Consider the following 27,752-nt stretch of genomic DNA (forward strand, 5'->3'; position numbering starts at 1 on the left):
CCTGTGGGCATAGGTAAAAGAACCACCCAGCTTGAGTTCCTCGACATGGTGTTGTGGCTAGAGTGTCAGACTGGGAGTTGGGAGATCCAGGTTCTAGTCCCCACATGGCCATGGAGACCCACTGGGTGACTTTGGGCCAGTCACAGACTCTCAGCCCAACCCACCTCATAGGGTTGTTGTGAGGATAAAGTGGAGAGGAGGAGGATTATGTATGCCGCCTTGGGTTTCTTAGAGGAAAAAACGCAGGATATAAATGCAGTAATAAATGAATGAACTAGGGCTGAGCCAAAATGTTTTAGAAGCTATGTTTCTCAGAAAAGTCTTGAGATTTTTCTTTTCTTACCCCTTAGGAATAAAAGGACACTTTCCGGGAATTTTCTTCACCATTATTCCTCTCACACCACTGATGTGTCTCTGGAAAGTGTGTGTGTGTGTGTTGTGGTAGTGGAAGATTTGAACATGAGACACATAGGCTTGGTTCAGAGGCTCTTTACCAATGTCTGTCAGGCAACATGCAACTGATGGTTGGCTATTTTCCGAAATAAGTGTATTAGGGCAGCATAGCTGGCGAGAGGAAAAGGTAAAATGGTTTGGGTAGTTTTCGTTTGGCATTTCAATGTGCGGAAGGAGAAGGGTGCCAGCCAGAGGACTTACCGTCTGGACACCTGGGAAGGGAAACGGAAAGATAGGAGAGACTTTGGTACTAGGTTAACCTTATTTTGGAAACCAAAAAGGACAACGCCCACCTGAACATGGCCTTGGTCTTGTGTCTGATTTTACAGCACATAATTAAGACAAATATGTTCTACATAACATCTTAATGTTAAAATCAGTGAAATAAAGATCAAGTGAAACATTCAATGTATGTGAAATTCACTTACTCCTAGTTTTGTAGCATTTCCTGTGCTTTGAAGCTTTTGCTACACTGTGTGACACATTCTCCTCTTCCCTCAAGATCTTTTCTGACTGCATCCTCACTCTGCTGCAAGCTGCTGGTGCTGCTGTGAATGGGGTTTGCTGCTGGTCGGCCAGCTGCCTTTTTATTTTTAAATTTCAATTAAAAAAACCCTTGTGTACGATTGTCACTTGACGAAGACCTTTTCAGTCGAAACGCGTTTGGCCTCTTCCTATGAAGTTTTAGACACATATTGGTCTGCGCAATATGCTATTGTACTTTTAATGTGACATTATTTTTCATTTGTATTTTACATGATCGTATATTAAATATTATGGTTTCATTGTATATATACCCTTAACTTTGGGTTGAGTATTGTATTCTTGTTTGTTAAGGACTACACCTTTTCTTGCTCTTGTCACAGCACTAGTTGAAACAGGATGGCAATGGGTGAAACAGGGCCACTGCTGGGGCAATATGACCGCAGACGGACAAGGGGCAAGTGACTCAGTTCTGGGCTAATAGAAGTATAGCTTCCAAATCACGTGAGGTACTGGCTCCTCTCTATTCGGCCCTGGTTAGGCCTCATCTAGAGTACTGCGTCCAGTTCTGGGCTCCACGATTCAAGAAGGACACAGACAAGCTGGAGCGTGTTCAGAGGAGGGCAACCAGGATGATCAGGGGTCTGGAAACAAAGCCCTATGAAGAGAGACTGAGAGAACTGGGCATGTTTAGCCTGGAGAAGAGAAGCTTGAGGGGAGACATGAGAGCACTCTTCAAATACTTGAAAGGTTGTCACACAGAGGAGGGCCAGGATCTCTTCTCGATCCTCCCAGAGTGCAGGACACGGAATAACGGGCTCAAGTTAAAGGAAGCCAGATTCCGGCTGGACATCAGGAAAAACTTCCTGACTGTTAGAGCAGTACGACAATGGAACCAGTTTCCTAGGGAGGTTGTGGGCTCTCCCACCCTAGAGGCCTTCAAGAGGCAGCTGGACAGCCATCTCTCAGGGATGCTTTAGGGTGGATTCCTGCATTGTGCAGGAAGTTGGACTCAATGGCCTTGTAGGTCCCTTCCAACTCTGCTATTCTATGATTCTATGACGCACACTAGCTCAACAAGCTACACACAGAAGTTTATGTGCCTGATCGTATGGGGGATAACAGTAGCTCATTTTCAAAATACACTTCTGTGAGTAGCTTATCAACCCATCATGGCTTAAAGTGACGTCCAAACGCGGTCATGGAGTCAGTTGAGAACAGCGAGACATGACCTATTTCGTCCCATGTTTCGGTACATATATGTCCATAGATTACATTATGATTTCCCGGATTTACTTCGGAAATAAAAGGAAGAACAGTTTCGTGTTGGCAGTAAACAAGGAGTCTCGCTTCACTATTGAAAAAAGCTTGGAAATGGGCAGAGGTTGTGTACATTGAAACAATTTCCATCTTGAATGGGTTCTTTCATGTAAAGAAAGAACTTTGCGCTGAATGAAGCTTTTTATACAATTCTGATTTATATAGTTTCACTCCTGAGAAAGTACTTTGATCTTGAGTAAAGGCCTTGGATGAATGAAGCTTTATCAATATTCTATACAATTCTGTGGTTATTCCCCTCTATGGGTCCTTTGATGGCACCGAAGCTGACTGCTGTTCCTGAAGCACTTTCCACACTCAATGCATTTATATGATTTCTCTCCTGTGTGGATTTTTTGATGTTGAGCAAGGTGCAGGCTTTGACTAAATCTCTTTCCACACTCCATGCACTGATATGGTTTTCCCCGTTTGGGTTCTTTGATGACAAGTAAGACCAGTGCTGTCACTGAAACGCTTTCCACATTCCATGCATTCGTATGGTTTCTCCCCCGTGTGAGTTCTTTGATGTAGAGCAAGATGGTGACTTTGTCTAAATCTTTTCCCACATGCAGTGCATTTATATGGTTTGTCTTCTGTGTGGATTTTTTGATGTTGACTAAGTTTACCTCTCTCCTTGAAGCTCTTTCCACACTTCATGCATTCATAAGGTTTTTCTGCTGTGTGGATTCTTTGATGTATCCTTAAGTGAGAACTTACTCTGAAGCTCTTTCCACAGTCCATACATGCATATGGTTTCTCCTCTGTATGGGTCCTTTGATGTAGAGTAAGATGAGTGCCAGCAATAAAGCTCTTTCCACACTCCATGCATTTATATGGTTTGTCTCCTCTATGTGTTTTTTGATGTAAAGTAAGGCCATGCCTTATTCTGAAGCACTTTCCACACTCCATACATGCATATGGTTTCTCCCGTGTGGATTCTTTGATGTTCAGTAAGTTCAGTACCATGCCTGAAGTGCTTTCTACACTCCATGCATTCATAAGGTTTCTCTCCTGTGTGCGTCCTCTGATGTGCATAACGGCTACTGGTCATATTGAAGCTCTTTCTACATTCCGTACATTTATATGGTTTCTCCCCCATGTGAGTTCTCAGATGTCTTTTATGGTCACTGGTTGTGCTGAAAATCTTTCCACACTCCTTACACTTCAGTGATTTCTGCCCTGTGTGTCCAACAATCCTTCTCAAATTCTTTCCTCATTCCATTTATACAGTTAGTGTCTGCCCTGTATGGATTCTTTCATTATCTGTAAGGCTTCCACTATCCCTGAAGCTCTTTCCGAAGTCTATGCATATATAAAGGTTTCCCCCCTGTGTCTGTTCTTTGATGTATTCTAAGGTCACTCTTTTGACTGAACGTCTTACCACACACTACACATGGATACAGTTTCTTCCCTGGGTGGGTTCTATAATATCTTGTTGATTTCAATTGATCTTCATGTATAACCCCTCCAAGACTTCCCTCTTTCTCCTTCCCTTTGGTTTGCGAACCTGTAGGATCAGGGATGCATGGAAGTCAGGACTCTCGGAAGCAGAGGATGTCTTCTTCTTCTTCCCAGTCCTTGATGAATTTCCTTTCCGCCAGTTTGGTTCTACTTTGTTCCAAAAGGTCTCCTGTTCTGCTTCATGCCTGCTTGCTTCCAGGGACACTTCACAGGGCTCCTTCTTATTCCCGTTGTCCTTCTCAGCACCTGCCTGGGCAAAGAAAAGGAACATTCCATGATTATCCGGGTTCTATATTTTAACCTTTGGAGCACTGGGGAGAAGGACCTGTAAGTAAGGAAGCTTGGAACGTAAAAGCTTCGGTCAAGAAACTCTGGTCTAGAACTTCGCCTGTCCTTAAGGCGGAGGCAAAGAGGATTGGGGGGACGGCGGAGCGTGGCCGGCGGAGCGTGGCAAAGAGGATCAAGGTGAAGGCGGATCCTTCGCCTCGATCCGGAGCTCTGCCGGAAAGGTAAGTGGGGTTTACGGGGTAAGGCCCGGTAATAGCAGGTAAGGCCCCCCTCCCCCTTGGTCCCTTACCGGGCTCTGCCGCCGTCGCCGCACGGGCAGCGATGGCGGCAGGGCCCGGTAAACCTCCCGCCCTCCTCTCCCGGCCTTACCTGGCGCCACTCCCCTCCACTGTGGAGCTCCGATTCGGAGCCGGAGCTCCGCGGCGAAGAGGAGCGGAGTATGGGCGGAGCAGCGCGGAGCAGAGTGAGCCGATCCGAAATTTTCGGATCGGCCCGCGGGGCGGAGCGGGGGGTCCGTGCACACCCCTACTGATCTCCCTTCCTTAGAAGCACAAAGGCCGGCAGCAACTCTGGTCTGCCTCTGGCCTTGCAAGAAATATACCCTGGTTGGTAAAGTGGAACAGAGCAGAAACTGGGGAAGCGGATATATAATATGGGTACTTACAAAAATTTACCTGCGGGTGTCTGAATTTTTGAATGTCAACATTTAGCAGTGTTTTTACTTTTGGGAGGATAGAGCAGGAGTGCAGAGAAATATAAAAATATACGTTCTTGTATGGGTTCTTTCACGCAGCTGGATTGCAGGGCTCAACCCCTGGACCTCCCAGCCGCCCTCCAGAGCAAAATCTTACCCCCACACACACGTCTCCTCCTCCACCTCCCAGCCCCACATTGCATTGCATTGCATTATTATCTATCTATCTATCTATCTATTTATTTATTTATTTATTTATTTATTTATTTATTTATAGCACCATCAATGTACATTGCATTTTACCTCCTTCTCCGGCCTTGTATCCGCCTCCCCGCCTGCCCAAGGAGACCCACGAGGCCCTTTTCCCTTCCCGGAAGAGGAATGCGGGGTTCTCGCTCTTGTTTTTCCCGCACATTTTAAAAACATTTCCTGCCTCTCTAGGAACCAGAGCTACGCTCGTTTAACCCTTGGAGGACTGGGAGGGAGAAGCTCCCTCTCTCTAAGAGCCAGAGCTCTCTGGGCGGTTTGCAAAGATTTTAAAAACCTTAAAGAGACAATCTCGTGCCTAATATAAAAGCCGTTTGCTTGCAAACATAGGAACAGGCGATAGCGGACCCCGGCTGGAGGGAGGAGCAGTGACTTCCCTCTGGGCAGGGGGGCAGGAGACAGCCCCGGGGGTGGGTGGGTTAGCAGCTGCCTAAAAGGGGCTCAAGCTCTAGGAGCAAAAGAAGGCACAAATTTGCATGTGTTCATTTACTTATGCAAATATATGAGATGGTGACACAATTCCTAGGGAGTAACCCACATGAAAAAGATGGGGATTTCTCTTTTCACTGAATCCTCACTTGCCTCTCCATCCCCAAGAAGCAGAACAGCTCCAGTACCAGAGGCACCCCCATCCTATGCTATTCTAAGATTCTATGAAAGACTTCAATCAATCAATCAATCCTTTATTTACAGTCAATAGACCAGAAAAAGAAAGGTACAGTTATTTCAAGCAAAAGGAAGAGATATATCCTATGAAAAACTTAAAAGGTTGTCACACAGAGGAGGGCCAGGATCTCTTCTCAATCCTCCCAGAGTGCAGGACACGCAATAACGGGCTCAAGTTAAAGGAAGCCAGATTCCAGCTGGACATCAGGAAAAGCTTACTGACTGTTAGAGCAGTATGACAATGGAATCAGTTACCTAGGGAGGTTGTGGGCTCTCCCACACTAGAGACATCCAAGAGGCAGCTGGACAACCATCTGTCAGGGATGCTTTAGGGTGGATTCCTGCATCGAGCAGGGGGTTGGACTTGATGGCCTTGTAGGCCCCTTCCAACTCTGCTATTCTATGATACTATGATCCCTGCCGCAATATCAGCCCTGCCCTCCAACTGGGGAATGGGGCATTCCAAGGGTGAGGGGGGGTGTCATGGAAAGAACAGGGGAGCTCTGCAGTGGGTGGAAAGACATTTAGAACATAAGAAGAGCCCTGCTGGATCAGACCAAGGGGGCATCGAGTCCATAACTCGGTTCACCACCTGTGGACCAGAGACCCACAAACAACACATGGTGCAAAAGCACCCTCCTACCCATCTTCCCCTACAGTTGGCGTATATAGGCTTATTGTCTCTGATACTGGAAATAGCACATAGCCATCGGGATCAGTAGCCTCTGATAGCCTTCTCCTCCAGCTGTTTATCCAAGCCCCTTTTAAAGCCATCCAAATTGATGGCCGTCAGTGTTCCCGATACAAATATTATAATAATAATTATTATTATTCCGTGGTCCGCACAGTGTTTTGCCTCACACTAGGTGCTGCCAACCATTTTGGACCTTTGGGTACTTTGGTAGGGTGACCATATGGAAAGGAGGACAGGGCTCCTGTATCTTTAACAGTGGCATAGAAAAGGGAATTTCAGCAGGTGTCATTTGTATATATGGACAACTGATAGGTAACTGATTCCATTGTCATACTGCTCTAACAGTCAGGAAGTTTTCCCTGACGTCCAGCTGGAATCTGGCTTCCTTTAACTTGATCCCGTTATTCCGTGTCCTGCACTCTGGGAGGATCGAGAAGAGATCCTGGCGATAGTAGATGGCATGGCACTTCTTCACACCTACCACAAACCTAACTCAGTGAAAACATGCCGTGACCTTGCTGTAAGCTTCAGCAAATGGATTGGTGAAAAATTCAGCAATTAACAGTGAGGTTCATGTGGTTTTCGACTCTTACAAAGAGAACCCATTGAAAAAAGAGATGGGAGTGATTCAGCAAAAAAGGCTCAGATCCAATCCAGTACAAAATCAGACCAGAAACAACGATTGGAAGTACACCAATGAATAAATTACTGGCTCATGATAAGACAAAGGATGAACTGACAGAGTTCCTTTCCAACCAGATCCTTCATTTCGGTGTGGCCAATAGGAAAAAGTACGTTTTCAGTTGGAAGGACAAAGTCGTGAGTGATTAAAAAAAACAACTATAAGAAGAGCCCTGCTGCTGGACCAGGTCAAAGACCAACCTAGTCAAGCATCCTATTTCTTAGAGTTGCAAACTAGATGCCTCTGGGGAAGCTCACAAGCAGAACATGAGCGCAACAGCACCCTCTTGCACATAGAATCATAGAATAGCAGAGTTGGAAGGGGCCTACAAGGCCATGGAGTCCAACCCCCTGCTCAATGCAGGAATCCACCCTAAAGCATCCCTGACAGATGGTTGTCCAGCTGCCTCTTGAAGGCCTCTAGTGTGGGAGAGGCCACAACCTCAGCAGGCAACTGATTCCATTGTCATACTGCTCTAACAGTCAGGAAGTTTTTCCTGATGTCCAGCTGGAATCTGGCTTCCTGTAACTTGAGCCTGTTATTCCGTGTCCTGCACTCTGGGAGGATGGAGAAGAGATCCTGGTCCTCCTCTGTGTGACAACCTTTCAAGTATTTCATAGAATCATAGAATAGCAGAGTTGGAAGGGGCCTACAAGGCCATCGAGTCCAACCCCCTGCTCAATGCAGGAATCCACCCTAAAGCATCCCTGACAGACGGTTGTCCAGCTGCCTCTTGAAGGCCTCTAGTGTGGGAGAGCCCACAACCTCCCTAGGTCACTGGTTCCATTGTCGCACTGCTCTAACAGTCAGGAAGTTTTTCCTGATGTTGCCCAGAAGCTGGTCTTCAAAGGTTACAGCCATCAAGGCTAGTAGACAGTGATATTTATTTATTTATTTATAACATTTATTAATTATTTTATTTTATGTATTACATTTTTATACCGTCCAATAGCCGAAGCTCTCTGGGCGGTTCACAAAAATTAAAACCATGAAGAGCATAAAAACAACCAACACATTTAGAACACAAATATAAAAAGCACAACCAGAATAAAACCACACAGCAAAATTTAAAATAGGTTAAAATATGAGATTAAAACAGCAAAGTTTAAATTTAAGTTAAATTAGGTGTTAAAATACTGAGAAAATAAAAAGGTCTTCAGCTGGCGACGGAAAGAAAACAATGTAGGTGCCAAGTGAACCTCTCTGGGGAGCTTGTGCCACAACCAGGGTGCCACAGCAGAGAAAGCCCTCCTCCTAGTAGCCACCTGCCTCACTTCCTTCAGCAGGGTCTCACGGAGAAGGACCCCTGTGGATGATCTTAAGGTCTGGGCAGGCACATATGGGAGGAGGTGTTCCTTCAAATAACCTGGCCCCAAACCGTTTAGGGCTTTGAATGTTAATACCTGCACTTTGAATCGGCCCGGACCTGGACTGGCAGCCAATGAAGTTGTAGAAGGACTGGCGTGATATGATCTTGCCAGCCAGTCCCTGTTAGTAGGCGGGCTGCCCTGTTTTGTACCAGCTGAAGCTTCTGGACCGTTTTCAAAGGCAGCCCCACGTATAACGCATTGCAGTAATCCAAATGAGAGCTTATCAGAGCATGGATAACTGTAGCTAGGCTATCTAGGCTATATCACGCCCTATATCAATAAGATCTCAGGGCGGCATACAGATAAAAGCATACAGTACAAAACAGTAAATATACACAGCTAAAACCAAATTAAACCATACACCAAGTTAAAGCAATATATAATTTAAAAGTAGTAAAACTATTAAAACAGTTAAAACAATGTGCCAACTTAGTGAATTCAACCATTAAAAGCTTTGTTATTTATATTGAAGGAATTAAAAGGTAAATTACAAAAGAGGTAGGCACAACTATACAATGCTCCATTTAGTACTGACAAACGGCTAGCCCTCCCCTAGCCATAAAAGCGGCCAGCCTTGTCTTAGGAAAACCAGACCTCTAAAACATAAACAAAAACTCTAGCTTACTCCAAGCAACCATCCCAGGCAGCTTTTAATGTTCTTCCTCCAAACCCCGAAGAGAAGACCCCCTCCTCGGCAGGATGCCCCTTTTTATCCCCTTGTGGCTATAAAGCCCCATGACCCTGCTGAACCAACCCCTAACTCAGCTTGACTATTAATTCCCCTCCCTTCCTGGAGAGGCTTCGCCCTCTCTCTCACACTGAACCCAATTATCCTAACGACTAGGGAGATAACCTGCAGGTGCAAGGCCAAATTTGACCTTGGAGTCTCTTGAAGTCTTGGCGCCTAGAGTCCCAACTCCCACCTTCACTTAACATACTAGTGTAACTACACAACACATACCAGAACAGATACACAGCAGAAAGAATAATACAATTAAAAGCCCATATACTTAAAGAGCCAGGAGCCAGTACATTTCCATCAGCAAACCCCATGTCCTTCACAGCTTATAATAGAATCATAGAATCATAGAATAGCAGAGTTGGAAGGGGCCTACAAGGCCATCGAGTCCAACCCCCTGCTCAATGCAGGAATCCACCCTAAAGCATCCCTGACAGATGGTATACTCATTTGTATACTCATATACAAATCTGTGGTGTGAATGGGACACGCATGAAATACTGCGGTCTGGTCACCGCACCTCTAAAAGGATTTTGAACAGCAGGAAAAGGTCCAGAAAACTGCAACGGAAATTTATTTATTTATTTATTATTGCATTTATATCCCGCCTCTTTTCCTCCAAGGAACCCAAGGAGGCGTTTGTAAATTGCCCAGAGAGCTATGGGGCGGTTATATAAATTTAATAATTAAAATAATCATGCATGCTGCTACCTCAGATCAAAGCCTTACGTGGTAGTATTAGTGAATTGGTAATAAACCTGCTTTGGTCCTTACGTTGTGTGTGTGTGATTTATTCCTGAAACCTCTGGCTCCTTAGGGTGGTTGGTCCTTGGTCCCGGGACCGCCTTGCAGGGAGGTCAGATTGACTCTGGCCTTCGGTTACATAAGCCATTTAGAAATTTCAAACAATAGTAATTACCTATATCAGAAGTACCCTGGAAAGTTGATCACATCCTTATCCTTACCCAGCAAACTGCCCTCTTGCTTGGCATCCGTGGAGAGCTGTATCTTCATGGTATCAAGTGGTCCCTCCTCAATCTTAGGGGGAATTAGCAGCCCCATCTTCCACCTGTAGCTGAAACAAATACGCAAGTAACACTCATTATATTCAGATATTCTATTTCTGTGAACAATCAACATGCAAGAGGGGAGAACAACGATAAGCACACTAGTTCCAATCTCCCTTGTCGCTATTCCCCTCAACACTCCATAAGTTGTGGAGAAGGAAAGGAAAGGAACCTCTCGTGCAAGAACTGAGTCATTACTGAACTCTTGGAGGGACGCCAGTTTTCGCTGACGTTTTCTTGGCAGGCCTTATAGCGGGGTGGTTTGCCGTTGCCTTCCCCGGCTGTTATTACCTTTCCCCCAGCTAACTGGGTACTCATTTTACCGACCTCGGGAGGATGGAAGGCTTTGTCGACCCGAGCCAGCTGTCTGAAACCAGCTTCCGCTGGGATCAAACTCAGGCCGTAGGGAGAGTTTCGGCTGCAGAAACTGCTGCTTTACTACTCTGCACCACATATAAATTAAATAAATAATAATAAAAAATCCCTCCACCCCACCCTCAGCATAGCAACAAATCGCAAATGGACGATGGGGACGCAGGAGAATGCGCTCACCCCTGCGCCCCTGTTCACCGCAAAGTGCTGCGAACGGAGCAGGAGTTCTTTGCATACCCAGTTGCCAGCACTTTCCCTCTGTGGAAGGGATAGGGGGGCATGAGTAGGGTGACCATATTTGGGAAACCAAAAAAGAGGACACCTAGTGTGTGTGTGGGGAAGCAGCTTTCTGAGTCCTGCAGAAAGTACGTTATTCCCCCGCCACCTTAAAGAACCCGATTGGAGTGGAGGAGGGGAAAGGATTTCATTCTGCACCACCACCATCCACTCCAATTGGGGCCTTTTCTATAATGTCCACGAATGACCCACTTTCCCCTTTAAGACCTCAATTGGAGCTTGGGGTGGGGGAATGACATGCCTCAAGAAAGCATGTCACTCCCTCCTGCCATGCTAATGGCGGCCTTAAAGGGGAAGGTGTGCCATTCCAGGACATTATTGAAAATTATAGAAAATCCCCCCTGACACCATGGAAAGAACAAAAACCAGGACAAATTCGGGGAAATCCTGACAGTTGGTCACCCTAGGCATGAGGGGCACCGCAAATGGCAGTGCCCAACCCAGGGACAGCATGCGCCCGTCCCAGAAAGTGCATGGCTCCCCACCGATGGACGGTAGGATTGGCAGCTGCCGAAGTGCTTCCCGGACGGGATTATTTCCCCTGCAATCAGCGCCCCCTCTAGGTAAGAGCGGCAGGGGGGGGGTTCTGCCCCTCTTGCCTCACAACTCTGTAGACGGGGGAATTAAACCGCGGAGCCCGCGGTTATTTATTTATAAATAAATAAATAAATAAATGGATAAATAAATATATCATTTGTATATATGGAGAACCTGGTGAAATTCATCACAACAGTTAAAGGTGCGGGAGCTATACTAGAATGATCAGATTTAAAAGAGGGCAGGGCACCTGCAGCTTTAACTACTGTGATGAAGAGGAAATTTCACCAGGTTCTCCATATATACAAACGACACCTGCTGAAATTCCCTTTTCTATGCAACTGTTAAAGATACAGGAGCCCTGTCCTCTTTTCATATGGTCACCCTAGAGACTCTGGTTAGTTTAACCTTCCCAGATGTGTTGGACTACAATTCCCAGCATTCCACTGGGCGGCAGACTGAGGTGAACAAGTCCCCCCCCGCCCAGTGAGAGGTGTATTGCATTTCTATTTACATGTAGCATGATAGGTATTGTTTCTAAAGTAGCCTCTGTACGTATAAATCGTTCGGTGCAAATTGCATGCAGATTTGTGTCCTCTTGTTTGGTGATGCATTTCCTCTTTTCCTTTTGATGGGGTGGGGGGGGAGTGAGAGGGCGCTGCATAAATAGCAGCCTAACTGAAAGTCTCTTACTTTGGAGGACCCCCCCCCCAAAGAAGCTCAAGGGGTTAAATGCACCGAGCTTTTTAGGCCTAGAGAGGAATGACCAGAAACATATGGCGAGGGAGGGATGTGGAAAGAAAAAGACAGAGAGGAGGAGGTGGAGAGAAACCCAGTGAGGTCACTTTCCTGCCCCACCCTCTCCCCTTCCTGGTGTGTTGAGCTTCATTTTCTTGGATTTTCCCCCTCCTGCAAGGGCTGCAAAATAACACCCCCAAGAGGAGAGCGTCGTGCCAAAGCGGTGCAAGGAGCCGGTGAGTTCAAAACGGGGTACGCGAGTGAGGCTTGGTGGGATCCGGATTGGGATGCAGGCAGGTAGGAAAAGAAAAGGGGGGGATCCTTGGAGTAGATCCATCACTGCAGAAAGGAGACTAGATCGGGGGTGCATGGGGAAAACGAAGTGTCTCTTTAGCACTTGGAAATATCCCGGTTTTTTTAAATTAAAAACAAAGGTAGCCGTGTAAGAAAAATGCGAAAATCCCTATTGGTGTAATACGTTTATTAGGCCAAGCAAAAGAAAGCTTGCATGGTGATCTTTCAGTTGGCCTAATAAATATATTACACCCATATGGGTTTTGGGACTAAATTGTTATTAGGATTATTATTCCTAAAACAAGGTGTTATAGAAAACACATAGGGATCCAGACCTATGTGTTTTGTAAAATGGCTTGTTTTACGAGGTATTATTTCATTTGGAACAGACCCATTGAAATCAATGGGATTTGAATTAGACTAACTTGCAGCCCCATTGATTTCTGTAGGTCTGTGCTAAGTATGACTAAGGATGATATCCTATGCGTGTTTAGACAGAAAAAAAGCCCTATAACTCCCAGCATTCTCCAGCCAGTATGGGTGGCTGGGGAATCGTGAGGGTTTATGGCTTTTTTTCTGCCAAACTATTCAAAGGTTGCTCCCTAAAATTCTAGGTAAAAACGCATTAAAAGTCCAGCTCTTTCCAATGGGTTTGCGACCTCACATTTTTGCTCTCCCAACTGTACTTTCTGGTACCTCAAAAAGACACACCTCCAGTCTGCTTTGCTGCTCAGTATGCCTTGAACTGCCTCCCTGGACACCTGTGTGACGCTGCCTCTCTTGCTTCCTTCAAATGTCTTTTAAAAGTCTACCTTTTCTGTGAAGCCTTGAAAATGACCCCCTCTTTTGCAGGCCCTCCTGCAACTCAAAAGTTTAAATGTCTGCACTGCAGCTGGAACAAGCATATATTCCGTAGAGTGACCATATGAAAAGGAGGACAGGGCTCCTGTATCTTTAACAGTTGTATTGAAAAGGAAAGTTCAGCAGGTGTCCTTTGTATATATGGGGAACCTGGTGAAATTTCCTCCATCACAACAGTTAAAGCTGCAGGTGCCCTGCCCTCTTTTAAATCTCCTGCAGCTTTAACCGTGGTGATGAAGAGGGAATTTCACCAGGTTCTCCGTATATACAAATGACACCTGCTGAAATTCCCTTTTCTATGCAACTGTTAAAGATACAGGAGCCCTGTCCTCCTTTTCATAGGGTCACCCTATATATTCCTTCCCTGTCCACATCTGCCTCCATTTCCCTTTCCTTCTCTTCTTTCACCTGTCTAGGATTGAACCCGGAAGCCTTCTGCTTGCAGCATCTCCAGGTAGGGTTAGGAAAGAGGCCTTCCTTAAATCCTGAAGAGCAGCTGTCAGTCAGTGTCAACAATCCTGGGTGAGATAGACCAATGGTCTGAATCAGTATGAGGCAGCTTCCTATGTAAACTTCTTAACAGCATGCTGAAATAACAACAATAACAATATTATTATTATTATTAATAATAATAATAATAATAATAATATCAACAACAACAAAATAACGATACAATAAAAACTCTTCAGCAATTGCCTGAAGATGAAAGAAAAGGGGGGCGGTGGATTTCCAGGATATTCTACAGTCTTGGTGCCACTAAAAAAAAATCCCTGTCTCAGCTACCCCCTCTTCTGATCTTGCATAAGGGCTAGATTGAGAGCAGATCCTCTGGAGGTGATCTTAATCTGTAGGCAAGCTCATGTGGGAGAAAACAGGCCTTGAAACAACCTCCAAGCCACCTGTTTAGAGCAAGGGCCTTGCAAATATTTTGGCCTAAAACTCCCATCAGCCCTAGCCAGCACAGCCAATGCTGAGGGATCATGGGAGTTGTAGGCCAAAAATCTGAAGGGCCCAAGTTGCCCGTTACTGGTTTAGAGCTTCCAAAGTTAAGATCAGCTCATTAAAGCCACCTTTCCCAAGCTGGGTGCCCCCACACGTTGGACCATAATTCCAAGATGACTGATCATGCTGGCTGGGGCTGATGGGAGTTGTAGTCTAACAATGGAAACTAGTTAGGGAAGGCTGCTTTAAAATGAGCCCAGAAACAAATAGGCAGCTGATGGTACTGTTGCAAGATCGGACCATAATTTAATCAATACTCCATGAAACGAAGAGCACGAAAGGCGCAATCCTATGCACGTTTAGGCTGAAATAAGGCCTACAACTCCCAGCATGTCTGACTGGGGCATGCTGGGAGTTGTAGGGCATTTTTCTGTCTAAACATGCGTAGGATGGTACCCCAATTGACATTTCAGAGCAGTTCTTAAGGGCAGCCCAATTTTAATTCTACTCGCTAGGAATCACTTTGTCTGGATGATATGACCATATGTTTTTTGTTTTGTTTTGAGGAAGCTGTCCCCAAAATGTCAGCTGCCTTCTGCCTATTCAGAGGAGGGTAACCAGGATGATCAGGGGTCTGGAAACAAAGCCTATGAAGAGAGACTGAAAGAACTGGGCATGTTTAGCCTGGAGAAGAGAAGATTGAGGGGAGACATGATAGCACTCTTCAAATACTTGAAAGGTTGTCACACAGAGGAGGGCCAGGATCTCTTCTTGATCCTCCCAGAGTGCAGGACACGGAATAACGGGCTCAAGTTAAAGGAAGCCAGATTCCGGCTGGACATCAGGAAAAACTTCCTGACTGTTAGAGCAGTGTGACAATGGAATCAGTTACCTAGGGAGGTTGTGGGCTCTCCCACATTAGAGGCCTTCAAGAGGCAGCTGGACAAGCATCTGTCGGGGATGCTTTAGGGTGGATTCCTGCATTGAGCAGGGGGTTGGACTCAATGGCCTTGTAGGCCCCTTCCAACTCTGCTATTCTATGATTCCTCTGAACCCTAGTGGGAAGTGAGGGGAATGTTTTCTCTGCAGTGGTGCAACTACATCAATTTAGACCCTGGACCCTGGAGAGGGGGGCTTTAGATTGCCGTATGTATTACTCCAGTTGTGAAGCACACCATTAACATTTCACTTCTCTGACACTCTTCCTCACTACCATTCCATGCTTTTTGTAAACTGTCCAGTGAGCTTCAGCTGTGGGGCGGTATAGAAATGATGATGATGATGTCACATTAGTCACTGGCATCACATAAAAAACATTACACAGAACTGGGCCTACCAAAATATATCCTCACTAACATCCAGAAAGCAGTCGTGCTTAATAGTCCGTAAATTCCTGAATCAGTAAAATTATTTATTTATTTTATTTTATTTATTACATTTTTATACCGCCCAATAGCTGAAGCTCTCTGGGCGGTTCACAAAAGTTAAAACCATAATAAAACGACCAATAGTCTAAAACCACAAATACAAAATACAGTATAAAAAGCACAACCAGGATAAAACCACGCAACAGAAATTGATATAAGATTAAAATACAGAATTAGAACAGTAAAATTAAAATTAAGTGTTAAAATACTGAGTGAATAAAAAGGTCTTCAGCTGGCGACGAAAGGAGTACAGTGTAGGCACTAGGCGGACCTCTCTGGGGAGCTCATTCCACAGCCACAGCAGAGAAAGCCCTCCTCCTAGTAGACAGCATGACCTGGCAAAGCCTGTCATGTTCATGTAGAAAAACCGCCATGAATGAGAAAAGAGATGATGATGATATCGATGATGCATATTTTTCAACCAGGTGTTGGAGAACCAAGCCTTGGTCAATAGTAGATCGCCCAGACCTAAATCCTGCCTCTTCGTCTTCTAGAATATTTTCTTGATCCAGCCACATAACTAGTTTTTAATGAAGATGGCTGGCATACAATTTACTAATTATACTTAAAAGGCTGATAGGTCTGTAATTTGCAGGGTCCGATCTTTTCCCTTTTTTGTATATTGGGATGATAATTGATGTAAGTAAATAGGGCTGCTGAAACTGGCGCCCACCACTCTTTATTGGCTTTAAGCAGTTCTGGAGGGATGTTGTCTCCACCTGGTGCTTTACCCTGTTTAAGTTTCAGGATAAGGTTATTTATTTCAGAAACAGATACAGGGGGCCACTCAGGAGCACTATTAATTACAGCTCTTGGAAACTGTTGGGAGACTTGCCCACTTGCATACATAGTATAGAAATGGGATTCTCAAACTTCAGCAGGGATAAGATACTCCGGTCTAGCTGTTGATAATAATTATAACAATATACAACTGCTTCTACATTCTCAATACGTTAGAGCAAAAAACGAACAAAAGACAGTTTGCCAACCAATATAAAAAAGAAATACTCTGTGCTTGTGAATTTTTGCATTTTTAACACCTCAAAGCACCATTACGATTACAGGAATAAAACAGAATGTGCTTCTGCTATCTTGATGCTAAACACATTTGGCAGCAAGCAGCATTTTGCTGTAGAAAAGGATAATATAAGGTGAAAGTACAAAATAATAATAAAAATAATGTATGGCCATGTACATGTCTGGCCGGCTACCCCCGACTGAAATGGTTTTACAAGTAAAAGAAAAGAATGCTGTGACAACCACGTTAGCCCCAGCAGGGCGTGTTTCATCAGATGCTGCCCCACTGTCAGTTTGGAGGGGCTATTTTCCCTTTTTATTAATTTCCCAAAATTAAACAAACCAACAGTAAGGGGGGGAAATGGATAAAAAACACATTTGGACTTAAATAATTATTGATATATCTGTATATTTTTCCTTTCCCTTACAAACCAAAATATAAGTGGAATTCATAAGCTGCTGGGAAGTTATCTTTATAATTCATCACCATAACAGGTTATATTTAGGCTCAGTTGAGACAACATGTTTCTCAATGGTGATTTTAGAACTCCACGGTGGAGTTTTTACATCACCATTGAGAAATGTGTTGTCTGGCAGGAATACACCCCACAGTGGAGGGTTGTGTATGTGTGTGTGTGTGTGTGTGTGTGTGTGTGTGTGTGTGGGAAACACTCCATGCTGAAAATCCATGCTGTACAGAGGAGAGTTCCTCCACAACTGTTTTGTTGCGTGGAGGGCTCTGTGGCGTTTTCCATTGCATTGACTTTTCCCACTGGCTGCAGAGTTCCCTTGACAAGGGTGGTGAAAGGAGCAAGTGGCGCTCTAGGAGAGCCACCAGGATTGGTTTTTGCAGCAATGGCTGATGGGATACCATCGGGAGGACCGGGGGAGGAAAGAGTGTGGAGGAACTGTCAGTCAAATGTTGTAATGGATTTTACTCAACTCCACGGTAGCCCACAGTCACACGATGGTGGAGTTAGAACATATTGTGTAGGGGGTACCCCCTAAAAACTCAGCTGTTGAGTTGAGTTTTCCCACTGTGTTGACTAACGCATTGTCTGAACTGAGCCTTAGTTTCTTTTCTATAGTCTGAGGAAAGGTTTGGACAAGCCTGTCGCTCTTTAATATATAAAATAAAATCCTGCCGTCAGATGTTTTGACTTAGGAAGATCTGTTTTTGCCCAACTTCGTTTCCCACCTTTTAATTGAATTAACTGAATGGATGCCCTTCCCCATCCAGGAGTTGTCACCAGGAAGCAAGATGGAGGAACGGGACTCGCCGGGACCCAAAGCAGGGGAGCGATTGGCAACCGGAGGGAAAGATCTTCGCATTGTCCAGGTGGAGACAATCGGGGAGTTCCTGACAGGGGTGACTCCACCTCAGATTAAGCAAGAACCTGAAGAGGGGTTCTGGGAAGCCGAGAGGCAGGAGTTGAAGACCCCGTCACCATATTCCCGCTGGGGAAATTCACAGCTCCCTCCGCCCCTATCTGAGGACAATACCACGGATTATCAGGTCCCCTTCAAGGGAGTCGCTGACACCAAACAGTGGTCTCCTAGAGGACAGGCTGTGGGCCAAACCCTGCCAGGCCAAGAAGGCCCCGATGTCTATGGGAGCCGGGATCCTGTGACTGGAGTAAAGGAAGAGAACCCAGAGGAGGGGGCCGTCCCTATGGAGCTACGGTGCCAACGCTTCCGGCAGTTCGGCTACCAGGAGGCCGAGGGTCCCCGAAAGACATTCTGCCAGCTCTGGGATCTCTGTCGTCAGTGGCTGAAGCCCGAGAGGCACACCAAAGAGCAGATCCTGGAGCTGGTGATCCTGGAGCAGTTCCTGTTGATCCTGCCGCTGGAGATGCAGTGCTGGGTCAGGGAACGGGGCCCGGAAAGCGGCAGCCGGGCGGTGGCCTTGGCCGAGGATTTCCTCTGGAGACCGCAAGAGGCTCAGAGTTCAGAGCAGAAGGTGAGAAGGATTCATTCTAATCACCTGTAGAGTCTCAGTCTCTCTCTCTCTCTCTCTCTCTCTCTCTCTCTCTCTCTCTCTCTCTCTCTCTCTCTCAATCTTCTCTTCTTCAGGCTAAACATGCCCAGTTCTTTCAGTCTCTCTTCATAGGGCTTTGTTTCCAGACCCCTGATCATCCTGGTTGCCCTCCTCTGAACACGCTCCAGCTTGTCTGCGTCCTTCTTGAATTGTGGAGCCCAGAACTGGATGCAATACTCTAGATGAGGCCTAACCAGGGCCGAATAGAGAGGAACCATGTCGAGCCTTTTACAAAAAAAGAACCATTAAAGATTTTAACTGTTTTTAGCAGCACTAGAGCCTGCCTCCTGTTCTTTTTCCATCTAGTGGTGCTTTCCCCCCCCCCTGTAACTACACAACCCAACTCAGTATAAAGCAGCTTCCGGTGTTTTCTATGCCTTGTTCCTGTTTCTCTTTCAGCCACCAGAGGATTTGGATGGCTTGTCTGCCGAATCCCCCAAGTCGGAACTAGATCCCTCTGACATTGTGAAGATCGAGCTCCCCATGGACAGCGACGGTGAGGAGGCCCCTAACATTGGGGTAAAGTCAGGGGGCTGCATCCTTTGCTGGGGGATTTCTCAGGTGGTTCTTCCAGATGCTTCACTGGCTGAGATTCTGGGGCAACATGGAAACTCCCTAAATCTACTGCCTCTTGTGTTCAGACGACACACTAAGCTGCAGTGGTTAAGCATTTTGAGCTAAACATTATGGCTTAGCGTGTCGTTTGAACTGTGACTTAACTGTGTGAATTATTCCTAACCATGGTGACTAAATAACCATGATTTAAACACGCTCACTAACCATTTGCTGCAAAAGGGTTTAGCATGTTGTCTGAACGAGACCAGTGTGTGTGTTCCTGCTTGTATGATGCACTTCAAGTTAGACTAGTTAAATATGGCTGAATCTGCACCCAACCATTGGCTTAGCTGCTGTGATGTCACAGACGCACATGGGAAGGGTGGGAGGCATGGAGGTGAGAAGGAGGAGGAGCAGATACCATGGCCTACTTGCTCCCTGGCTGTCAAGCCAGGTGTATGGCCTACAGGCCTGTAAAACAATGGCTGCATGCAAACGTTTATGCATGAATGGTTGCTTCTACTAAGTTTCAGGGTCAGGGGTGGCAAGGCCTCAGTGCAGGAACGCCGGGGCTGGGAGGGACAGTGGTGGAACCGGCAAACAGAGTCCAGAGGACCGGACCGGAGGCAAAAGGCATGGTCCAGAGATGCCAAAGAAGTGCCTTATTATCAGTAAGCCTCGTTATTACTAACGCTGAGAATGTATACTTGTTATTAAACCTAGTAATCAATCATTTGCTCAACTTTCCAAGTTCAGTTGTGCTATAATTGTTCTTGTGCCCAGGGGTGGGGTGGGGTGGGGGTGTCCAGATTTTGCCGAAGGGTCTTTTGTGCAGGAAGCCTTCGAAGTCTGGTCCACCTTTATTGGGATATGCCTGATGTGCTTGTAAACTATTCCAGTAAAGATTGTCTCCTTGTAAGCAAACCTCAAGTCTGACTACTTTGTTTCCTTGGTAAACCCTGAAGAAACCTGAAAGGCCATGGCCAGGGCAAACACCAGTGGGTAGGAGCGATGAGGAGAAAACGGATAGGAGCAGATGGTGACAAGGGTGGTAAGAAGGTAGACTCACACAGAGAGAGAGAGTGAGAGAGAGAGAGAGAGAGGGGCCCATTGGAGATGACTTGGCCAAGGCCCTCAAAAACCTAGAGCCAGCCCTGGTTGGTGGGGCCACCCCTTTCCTCAGTCTCTCTGCCACTTCCTTATCTCAGCAGGCTGCAGGGCAAAGGACAGATTTCCTTTACCAGAGGTTTGAACTCATCCTTTGCTTTTGAAATTAGGCCGAAGGTTGCACAGATTTTATTATTATTATTATTATTATTATTATTATTAGTAGTAGTAGTAGTAGTAGTATACCGCCCCATAGCCGAGGCTCTCTGGGCGGTTTACATAGGATAAAAACACTTAAAAACAATATACAAAAAATTTAAAAATTTAAATCACAAAAACATACAAAAACAAACCCAGGCTAATTACATATTGCTCAATGCCTGGGAGCAAGGCCAGGCAAAGCTGGTAGTAGGCCCGGGCCTGATGGGAAATGTAGGCCCCATTTCAAACTGCTCATTAAGTATTTTTTTAATCAGTTCTAAATACATATGAACTAGAACTATTTATAAAAATAAATAATGGCAAGCACTTTTATTCCAAGATGTATATAAGACATCACTTCTTCACATCCAGAAATACTTTATGGGCTTTTCTTTGGGCAAATTCATCATCAACAACAGAAAAATTTATTTATTTATTTATTTATTACATTTTTATACCACCCAATAGCCGAAGCTCTCTGGGCGGTTCACAAAAATTAAAACCACAAAAAACATCCAACAGGATAACGAATTTGCTGACTGCAGCAAGGTTGATTGTAGCTAGGAACTGGAAGATTCAAGGGGAATATTCTATTGAAGAGTGGTATAAAGAAGTATGGGAGATTGCTATTAATGATAAATTGACATGTAATATTAAAATGAGAAGAGGTATATCAAAAACGAATGATTTTGAGGGAATCTGGAAACAGTTCCTAGTATTTGTGTTGTCTAAGGGAAGTGGGAAACCACCAGCTGAAGAAACTATGAGTTTTTGGAAAGAGGAATAAGGTCCCGAGGTGGAGGGTGCACTTTTAGATTAAGTTTGATTATGTTAATAGGCTAAGCGAAAATATGAGATTTTAATGTATCGCAATATTATTGTATTAGGTTGTTTTTCTTTAATTGTGTGTATTATGTTTAAGTAAAATAATAAAAAAAAAACATCCAACAGGTTAAAAACACAATTACGAAATACAGTATAAAAAGCGCAACCAGGATAAAACCACACAGTAAAGTTGATTATAAGATTAAAATACAGAGTTAAAACAGTAAAATTTAAATTTAAGTTAAAATTAAGTGTTAAGTGTTAACACTTAAAATCAAGCAACTTTGCCCGGGGGGACTTGGAGTAGGCCCCCTCAAAATTGTAGGCCCGTGCCAACTGCCCCCACTGCCCCCCTCCCTCTGCCCAGCCCTGCCTGGGAGAAGAGGAAAGTCTTGACCTGGCACCGAAAAGACAACAATGTCAGCGCCAGGCGGGCGGCAGTGTGAGGGCAGCAGCTTGCAGGCCTCCCCTGGTGTCCGTGCTGCTGTGGTAATTGCGAAGTGCAGGTGCTCCTCATGACAGTTCCCACAGCCACTGGGAGAGTCCAAAAATCCAGGCCGCTGTGGTGATCCGTATCAACATTCAAGGCCAAGCTACCCCCAAAATACTTTTCATTATACAGCATGGATAGCTCACAACCGGTGTATTGTTGCTGGGAAAATCCGTTCTGAAACCCCGCTGAAGTTGCTGTGAGGATTGCAGCTAAACTGTGAGGGAACAGGAAAATCCGAGGCGTGGGGTGACGTCATTGTCACAGACTCTCAGCCCAAACCACCTCACAGGGTTGTTGGTGTGAGGATAAAATGGAGAGGAGGAGGATTATATACGCCGCCTCGAGTTCCTTATGGAGGAAAAAAGGCGAGATGCAAATATAATGAATAAATAAATAATTGCCCCTGCTAATTAAAATGTCTCAGGGCTTCAACCCTGCTGCGCTACACTGCCTGGTGTTGAAGCCTCCTTTCCTTCTTTTCTGGAATATACAACTTGTCTCATGATTGTTTCTGCTGAAACTAGCCAAAAGCAAAGTTAAAATACCTGACTTTTATAAAATATGGCAGCAGGATGTTATTTATATACTAATCAGTGTGATATGCAGCAGTGTTTGTCCAAGCCTTTCCTCAGACTATGGAAAAGAGACTGTTGTGGTAAAGAATTATAAAGAAAATCTCTAAATAGCCTATGGATTCCTCTTATAGGTTGGTTTGTAAGGGAAAGAAAAAATACACATATATGTTAAGTATGTTACCTTCTGTCAATAATTAGATTCACATCCAATGTATTTCTTTTTATCATTTCCCCCCCTTATTGTTGGTTGGTTTAATTTTGTTTTGGAAAATTAATTTTTTAAAAAACGATTGTTTCATTGATGTAGATATATACAAAACTTCATATGTCAATAATGCTAAAAAAGAAATGAATAAATGTATATATGACTGCTTGTTGTTCTAGGAGGCAATGACCAGCAGCAGTATATTCTCGGGGAAGGAGCTGGCTTGCAAGAGGGAACTTATAGCAACGTGCGGAAAAAGGGTGGCTTTGACCCTCTTCCCAAGAACCAGAAGATGGTGCCAAAGGAAAAGCTGCACAAATGCCAATATTGTGGGAAGCTCTCTGACTGCAGGGCCCACCTCATCATCCACGAGAGGACCCACACCGGAGAGAAGCCGCACAAGTGCTCGGCCTGCGGTAAAAGCTTCACCCGGAAAGAATCCCTCATTATCCACGAGAGGTTCCACACTGGCGAGAAGCCGTACAAATGCTCCGTGTGCGGCAAGACCTTCAGCGATAAGATCGGCCGCCTGATTCACGAGAGGACGCACACGGGGGAGAAGCCGTACAAGTGCTCCGAGTGCGGGAAAAGCTTCGGGACTCGCTGTAACCTTCTGAGACACCGGAGGGTGCACACGGGGGAGAAACCGTACCGGTGCGCCGATTGCGGGCAAAGCTTCAGGTACAGGCCGCAACTGGTGATCCACGAGGGGACCCACAAGGGGGAGAAGCCCTATAAGTGCCCGGATTGCGGGGAGAGCTTTAGCCAGACCCGGCATCTTGTGATACACAAGTGGACCCACACTGGGGAGAGGCCCCACAAATGCGCTGTCTGCGGCAAAAGCTTCAATCAGAAATCGGACCTGATTACGCACACGAGGACCCACACGGGGGAGAAGCCGTACGTCTGCTCCGAGTGTGGGAAGAGCTTCATTTCCAGCTGCCAGCTTAGGAAACACGAGAGAATCCACACAGGTGAGAAGCCGTACCAGTGTTCCGAGTGCGGCAAATGTTTCACCTACAGCTCTCACCTGACGACGCACAAGCGGACGCACACAGGGGAGAAGCCGTACCAGTGCCCGGACTGCGGCAAGTGCTTCATTTCCAGCTCCCACTTCACCGCCCACAAACGGACACACACAGGGGAGAAACCCTACCAGTGTTCGTACTGCGGGAACAGCTTCATCCAGAGGTCGCAGCTCGCCAAACATGAGAGGTCGCACACAGGGGAGAAGCCCTACATCTGCTCCGAGTGCGGACAGAGCTTCCGGTGGAGCCAAGGGCTCAAAAAGCACATGCGGACCCACACGGGGGAGAAGCCGTACAAGTGCCCCGAATGCGAGAAAACGTTCTCCAGCTCCTCGAATCTTTCTAGGCATCAGAAAATCCACGCCAGGGAGAAACCGTAAAGGAACTTTAGGTGATAGGAGGGACCGCAGCAAGAAGGCTTTAAGGGCCTAGGCCAGCCTTTCCCAAATCTGGTGTCCAAAAGCAAAAATGGGAGGAGAGAACCAGCCAAGAAAGGTGCAAAAAGGGGGAGAAATGAGTTCTCAAGATGCTGAACTTATATATATATATAGGTTGAGGAGCCCGACGCATTTCGGCCTATATTTTTGCTAGGCCTTCCTCAGGGTGCTGTGAGCAATTAAAATGCATATTGTAAATACATATTGTAAAACATGAAAGGAACAACACATAGTAAAATATATATTCTTACTGTAAAATTAACATATAGCCACAGGGGGCTCTGTACATATGAAATATGTTTAAACGTATTTCATATTTTATTTTTACTATGTGTTGTTCCTTTCATGTTTTACAATATGTATTTACAGTATGCATTTTAATTGCTCACAGCCCCCTGAGGAAGGCCTAGCAAAAATACAGGCCAAAACGCGTCGGGCTTCTCAACCTATATATATATATATATATATATATATATATATATATATATAAAGTTCAGCATCTTGAGAACTTGTTTCTCCCCTTTTTGCACAAATCTGGTGTCCTCCAGATGTGTTGGACGACATGCTGACTGCTCCAGGTTTTTGTGAACCCCTGGGCAAGACACGGTAATGATCCCCCTCCCTCAGCCTGTCTACCATCTCATCACCATGGTCACCAGCTGCTATAGCTCCTCCTCCTCCCTCTCATCATTGCTCCCACTTTCATAGGGCCTCTGAGCAAGTGGGCAGTGGCACCTCCTGCTCCTACACCCAATGAAAAACCAAAAGGAGATAAGCATCCAAGTCAAATAAAAAAAGAGAGGAACTAGTCCTCAGGATGCAAAAGGATTTATTTGTATGAAGCCCAACGTGTTTCGGCCTATTAAAGGCCTTCTTCAGGGGGTTGTTAGAAGATGTCTGCAGATTTTCCTCTAGCAATAAGATGTCTCCTCTAATAACTCGTCAGTCGCCAATGAATTATTAGAGGAGACATCTTATTGCTAGAGGAAAATCTGCAGACATCTTCTAACACCCCCCTGAAGAAGGTCTTTAATAGGACACAGGCCGAAACTCGCTGGGCTTCATACAAATAAATCCTTTTTTCAACCTGAGGACCAGTTTCTCTCTTTTTTTTTTGACCTGTTATCATCCAGCAGCGGATTGGGGGAGGCTGCTGTAAACCGAGTCTCAAGAAGCCTGATTGGAGCCCAAACCTGTTGTGGTAACTCCCAGCCTCCTAAGCAACAGAGAACCTGGGGCAGCTTCTCAGGACGGTTCCAATCCTTTTGTTCCCAATTGCAGGGATGGGTCCCTAGGGCATTTGACGGCAGTGCCTATGACCACTTGCCCTAAGGCCTAGAAGCGAGGGAAAAGGCCACTCTGGCTTCTACTGCTGACCACTGGAATGTTGTCCCTCTGCCTCCCAGGAAGAACATGGTGGTAAGGGGATGAGCAGCCTGCCCCTCCCTTCCCTCAGCCACAGAAGGAGCAGCTGAAGGGAAGCTGCTCCCCCTGACACACACACACAGCCTGAAAGACTCCTCAGCGCCCCACATGCCAGTTGCCCTGAGGCTCCATAGCAGAAGGGAAGCCCCCTTTGGTTGATGGAACAAGGCCTTGCTGGCTTATTATTTTGTATTGTAATGTGTGGTAAGCTGCCTGGGAGATCATATGGGGTTGGATCCAGGATCTGCCTTTGTCGTGAGGAAGGGACCTTCTGCAAGAGGAAATGCTCCATTCAGAGAAGGTCCCTTGGCCCGATTTTGGGGGATTCTTCCACCCTCCACAGTTGATCCCATTCAGCAGGGTCTCCTGATTTTGTAGCATTTTCTGGGGGCTGGAGGGGCCGCCATGGGAAGGATGGGGCAGAGAAGCCCACTTCTGCCTGTGCAGTGTAAATCTGGATCTAACTCATGGTGCATAGACCTTCAAAATGAGGATTTCCAAAACTAATTTGGCTCATGCAGAGCTGGTGTCTCGAAAGGTTGGTGCTGGATTTAAAGAAAAGTAAAACAGGAACGGTGGCAATGTTGCAGGTGTGTGTGTGGGGGTGGAATTCCATTCTGTTGTATTATATTGAGACACTTTGGAATTTGCTCTTTGTATATACCTATTTTTATGTCTGCATTTGTTTTCAGTCGTTGTTACATAGCCGGAGCTAAAGGACTTTGGGCTTGGCTATGGGGTGGGTGGGTAATTGTACATGTTTATTTAAAAAATGAATTTTAGCTTCATGCAGATGCATTCACTGTAGGTTATGTGTTGAAATTACACCTGTTCCTCATTAAATTCAAGGTGCCATGTCTTATGTGGTGTTTGTTGTAGAGTGGATTAGAATGGATGTATTTATTTTATTTTCTTGCACTTCTTCTAAGGCTACTACAGCTTCTATCACCCTTAGCTACCATAGCCTTGTTGGCTGAGGATAATGGGAGTTGTAGTCCAACACACTGGAGGGTACCAGGTAGGGGAAGGCTGTTTTAAAGTGCCCAGGGGGAATGGTTCTCTCCCCTCCCTCCATATCCTTACAACGGCCCTGTGAGGTGGTTTATGTCAATAGAGTCTCCAATGAGCTTCCAAAGATGAGTAGGGATTTGTATTTTAGAGCACACTAGGCCTACTCTGAGACTTGTCTATCCCACGCAGGTGGACTTCTTACTCCTAATTTCTTAGTCTGCACTGGGCCTGTTCAGACAACACGCTAAACCATGATTAGGCTGTTAACCCCTTTTCAACAAATGGTTAGTGAGCATGTTTAAACTGTGATTATGTAGCCACCATTGTTAGCAAGCATCGTTGTTGCCTGTATGCCTGAGTGCGCTTTCAGACATGCAACTTGGACAATCAGATCAATCAGAATCAGACTCTGAAGTAGAGGAGTCGGCGCCAGAAACAGGCTAGATTATACCAGTGGGGGAGAAAGCTCTCACGGGCTCTTCACCAGCTGGGAGTGAACCCTCTCCAGAGCTGATCTCCTCAGGGGCAAACAATACACAGTCAGTGAGAAGCCAATTTTCTTCCGAGGGAGACCACAGAGAAATTAGCCGATCCTAGAGTACGCCACAGACTAAAATGGGCAGAGAGAAAGTCGACATACATTCAAGAGATCAGATCATAGCAAAGGACCCCTGTTCTTTTGTACAGAATTCTAGTTCTAATGATTAAGACAGACACATTCAAAGCAATGGTTTGGTGTAACTGACTAGCAGAGGGGAGAAGTTTTGGAGGTGGGGAGTGGATTTCAGGACTGGTAGGGGAAGGAAATAGAGGCTGGTACTAGAGGTAGTGAATGGAGGGAAAGGCCGCTATCAAGTTGCCTATCCCTGCAGAAAGAAGCGGGGAAGGTTGACTGGGTGATGACAAGAAGAGAAGAGAGGGGGAAACCTGGCAAGATAGTAGACTTGTTTTGGAAAGGGGTGGGGAACTGGTGGCTTCTTGATGTTGTCGGACTCTGGTTTCCCTCAGTCCCAGTCAGCGTGGCCAATGATTAAGGATGATGGGAATGGTAGTCTGGAGGACCACACATTCGCCACCCATGGCCATAGCCACTAATGTAGATGATTTAGGAAAATATTAATAAAAATTCCCAAAGGACAGGTTTTATCAATGGCAATCAGATATGATGAAACCTTGATGTTCGACA

General features: G+C 45.6%; 1 protein-coding gene across 1 annotated transcript; it reads left to right on the forward strand.

Annotated features, from left to right (window-relative positions):
- The first annotated feature begins 12,292 nt into the window (after nt 1-12,292).
- LOC134396167 (zinc finger protein 883-like) lies at nt 12,293-24,168 on the forward strand. The gene is made up of 4 exons (XM_063122566.1): nt 12,293-12,361; nt 17,907-18,626; nt 19,104-19,200; nt 22,845-24,168. The coding sequence occupies exons 2-4, from the start codon at nt 17,928-17,930 to the stop codon at nt 24,071-24,073; spliced, it is 2,025 nt and encodes a 674-aa protein (XP_062978636.1). The 5' UTR covers nt 12,293-12,361; nt 17,907-17,927; the 3' UTR covers nt 24,074-24,168.
- Nucleotides 24,169-27,752: the final 3,584 nt, after the last annotated feature.

Source organism: Elgaria multicarinata, chromosome 3, assembly GCF_023053635.1.
Source record: "Elgaria multicarinata webbii isolate HBS135686 ecotype San Diego chromosome 3, rElgMul1.1.pri, whole genome shotgun sequence".
Taxonomy (NCBI): Eukaryota; Metazoa; Chordata; class Lepidosauria; order Squamata; family Anguidae; genus Elgaria; species Elgaria multicarinata.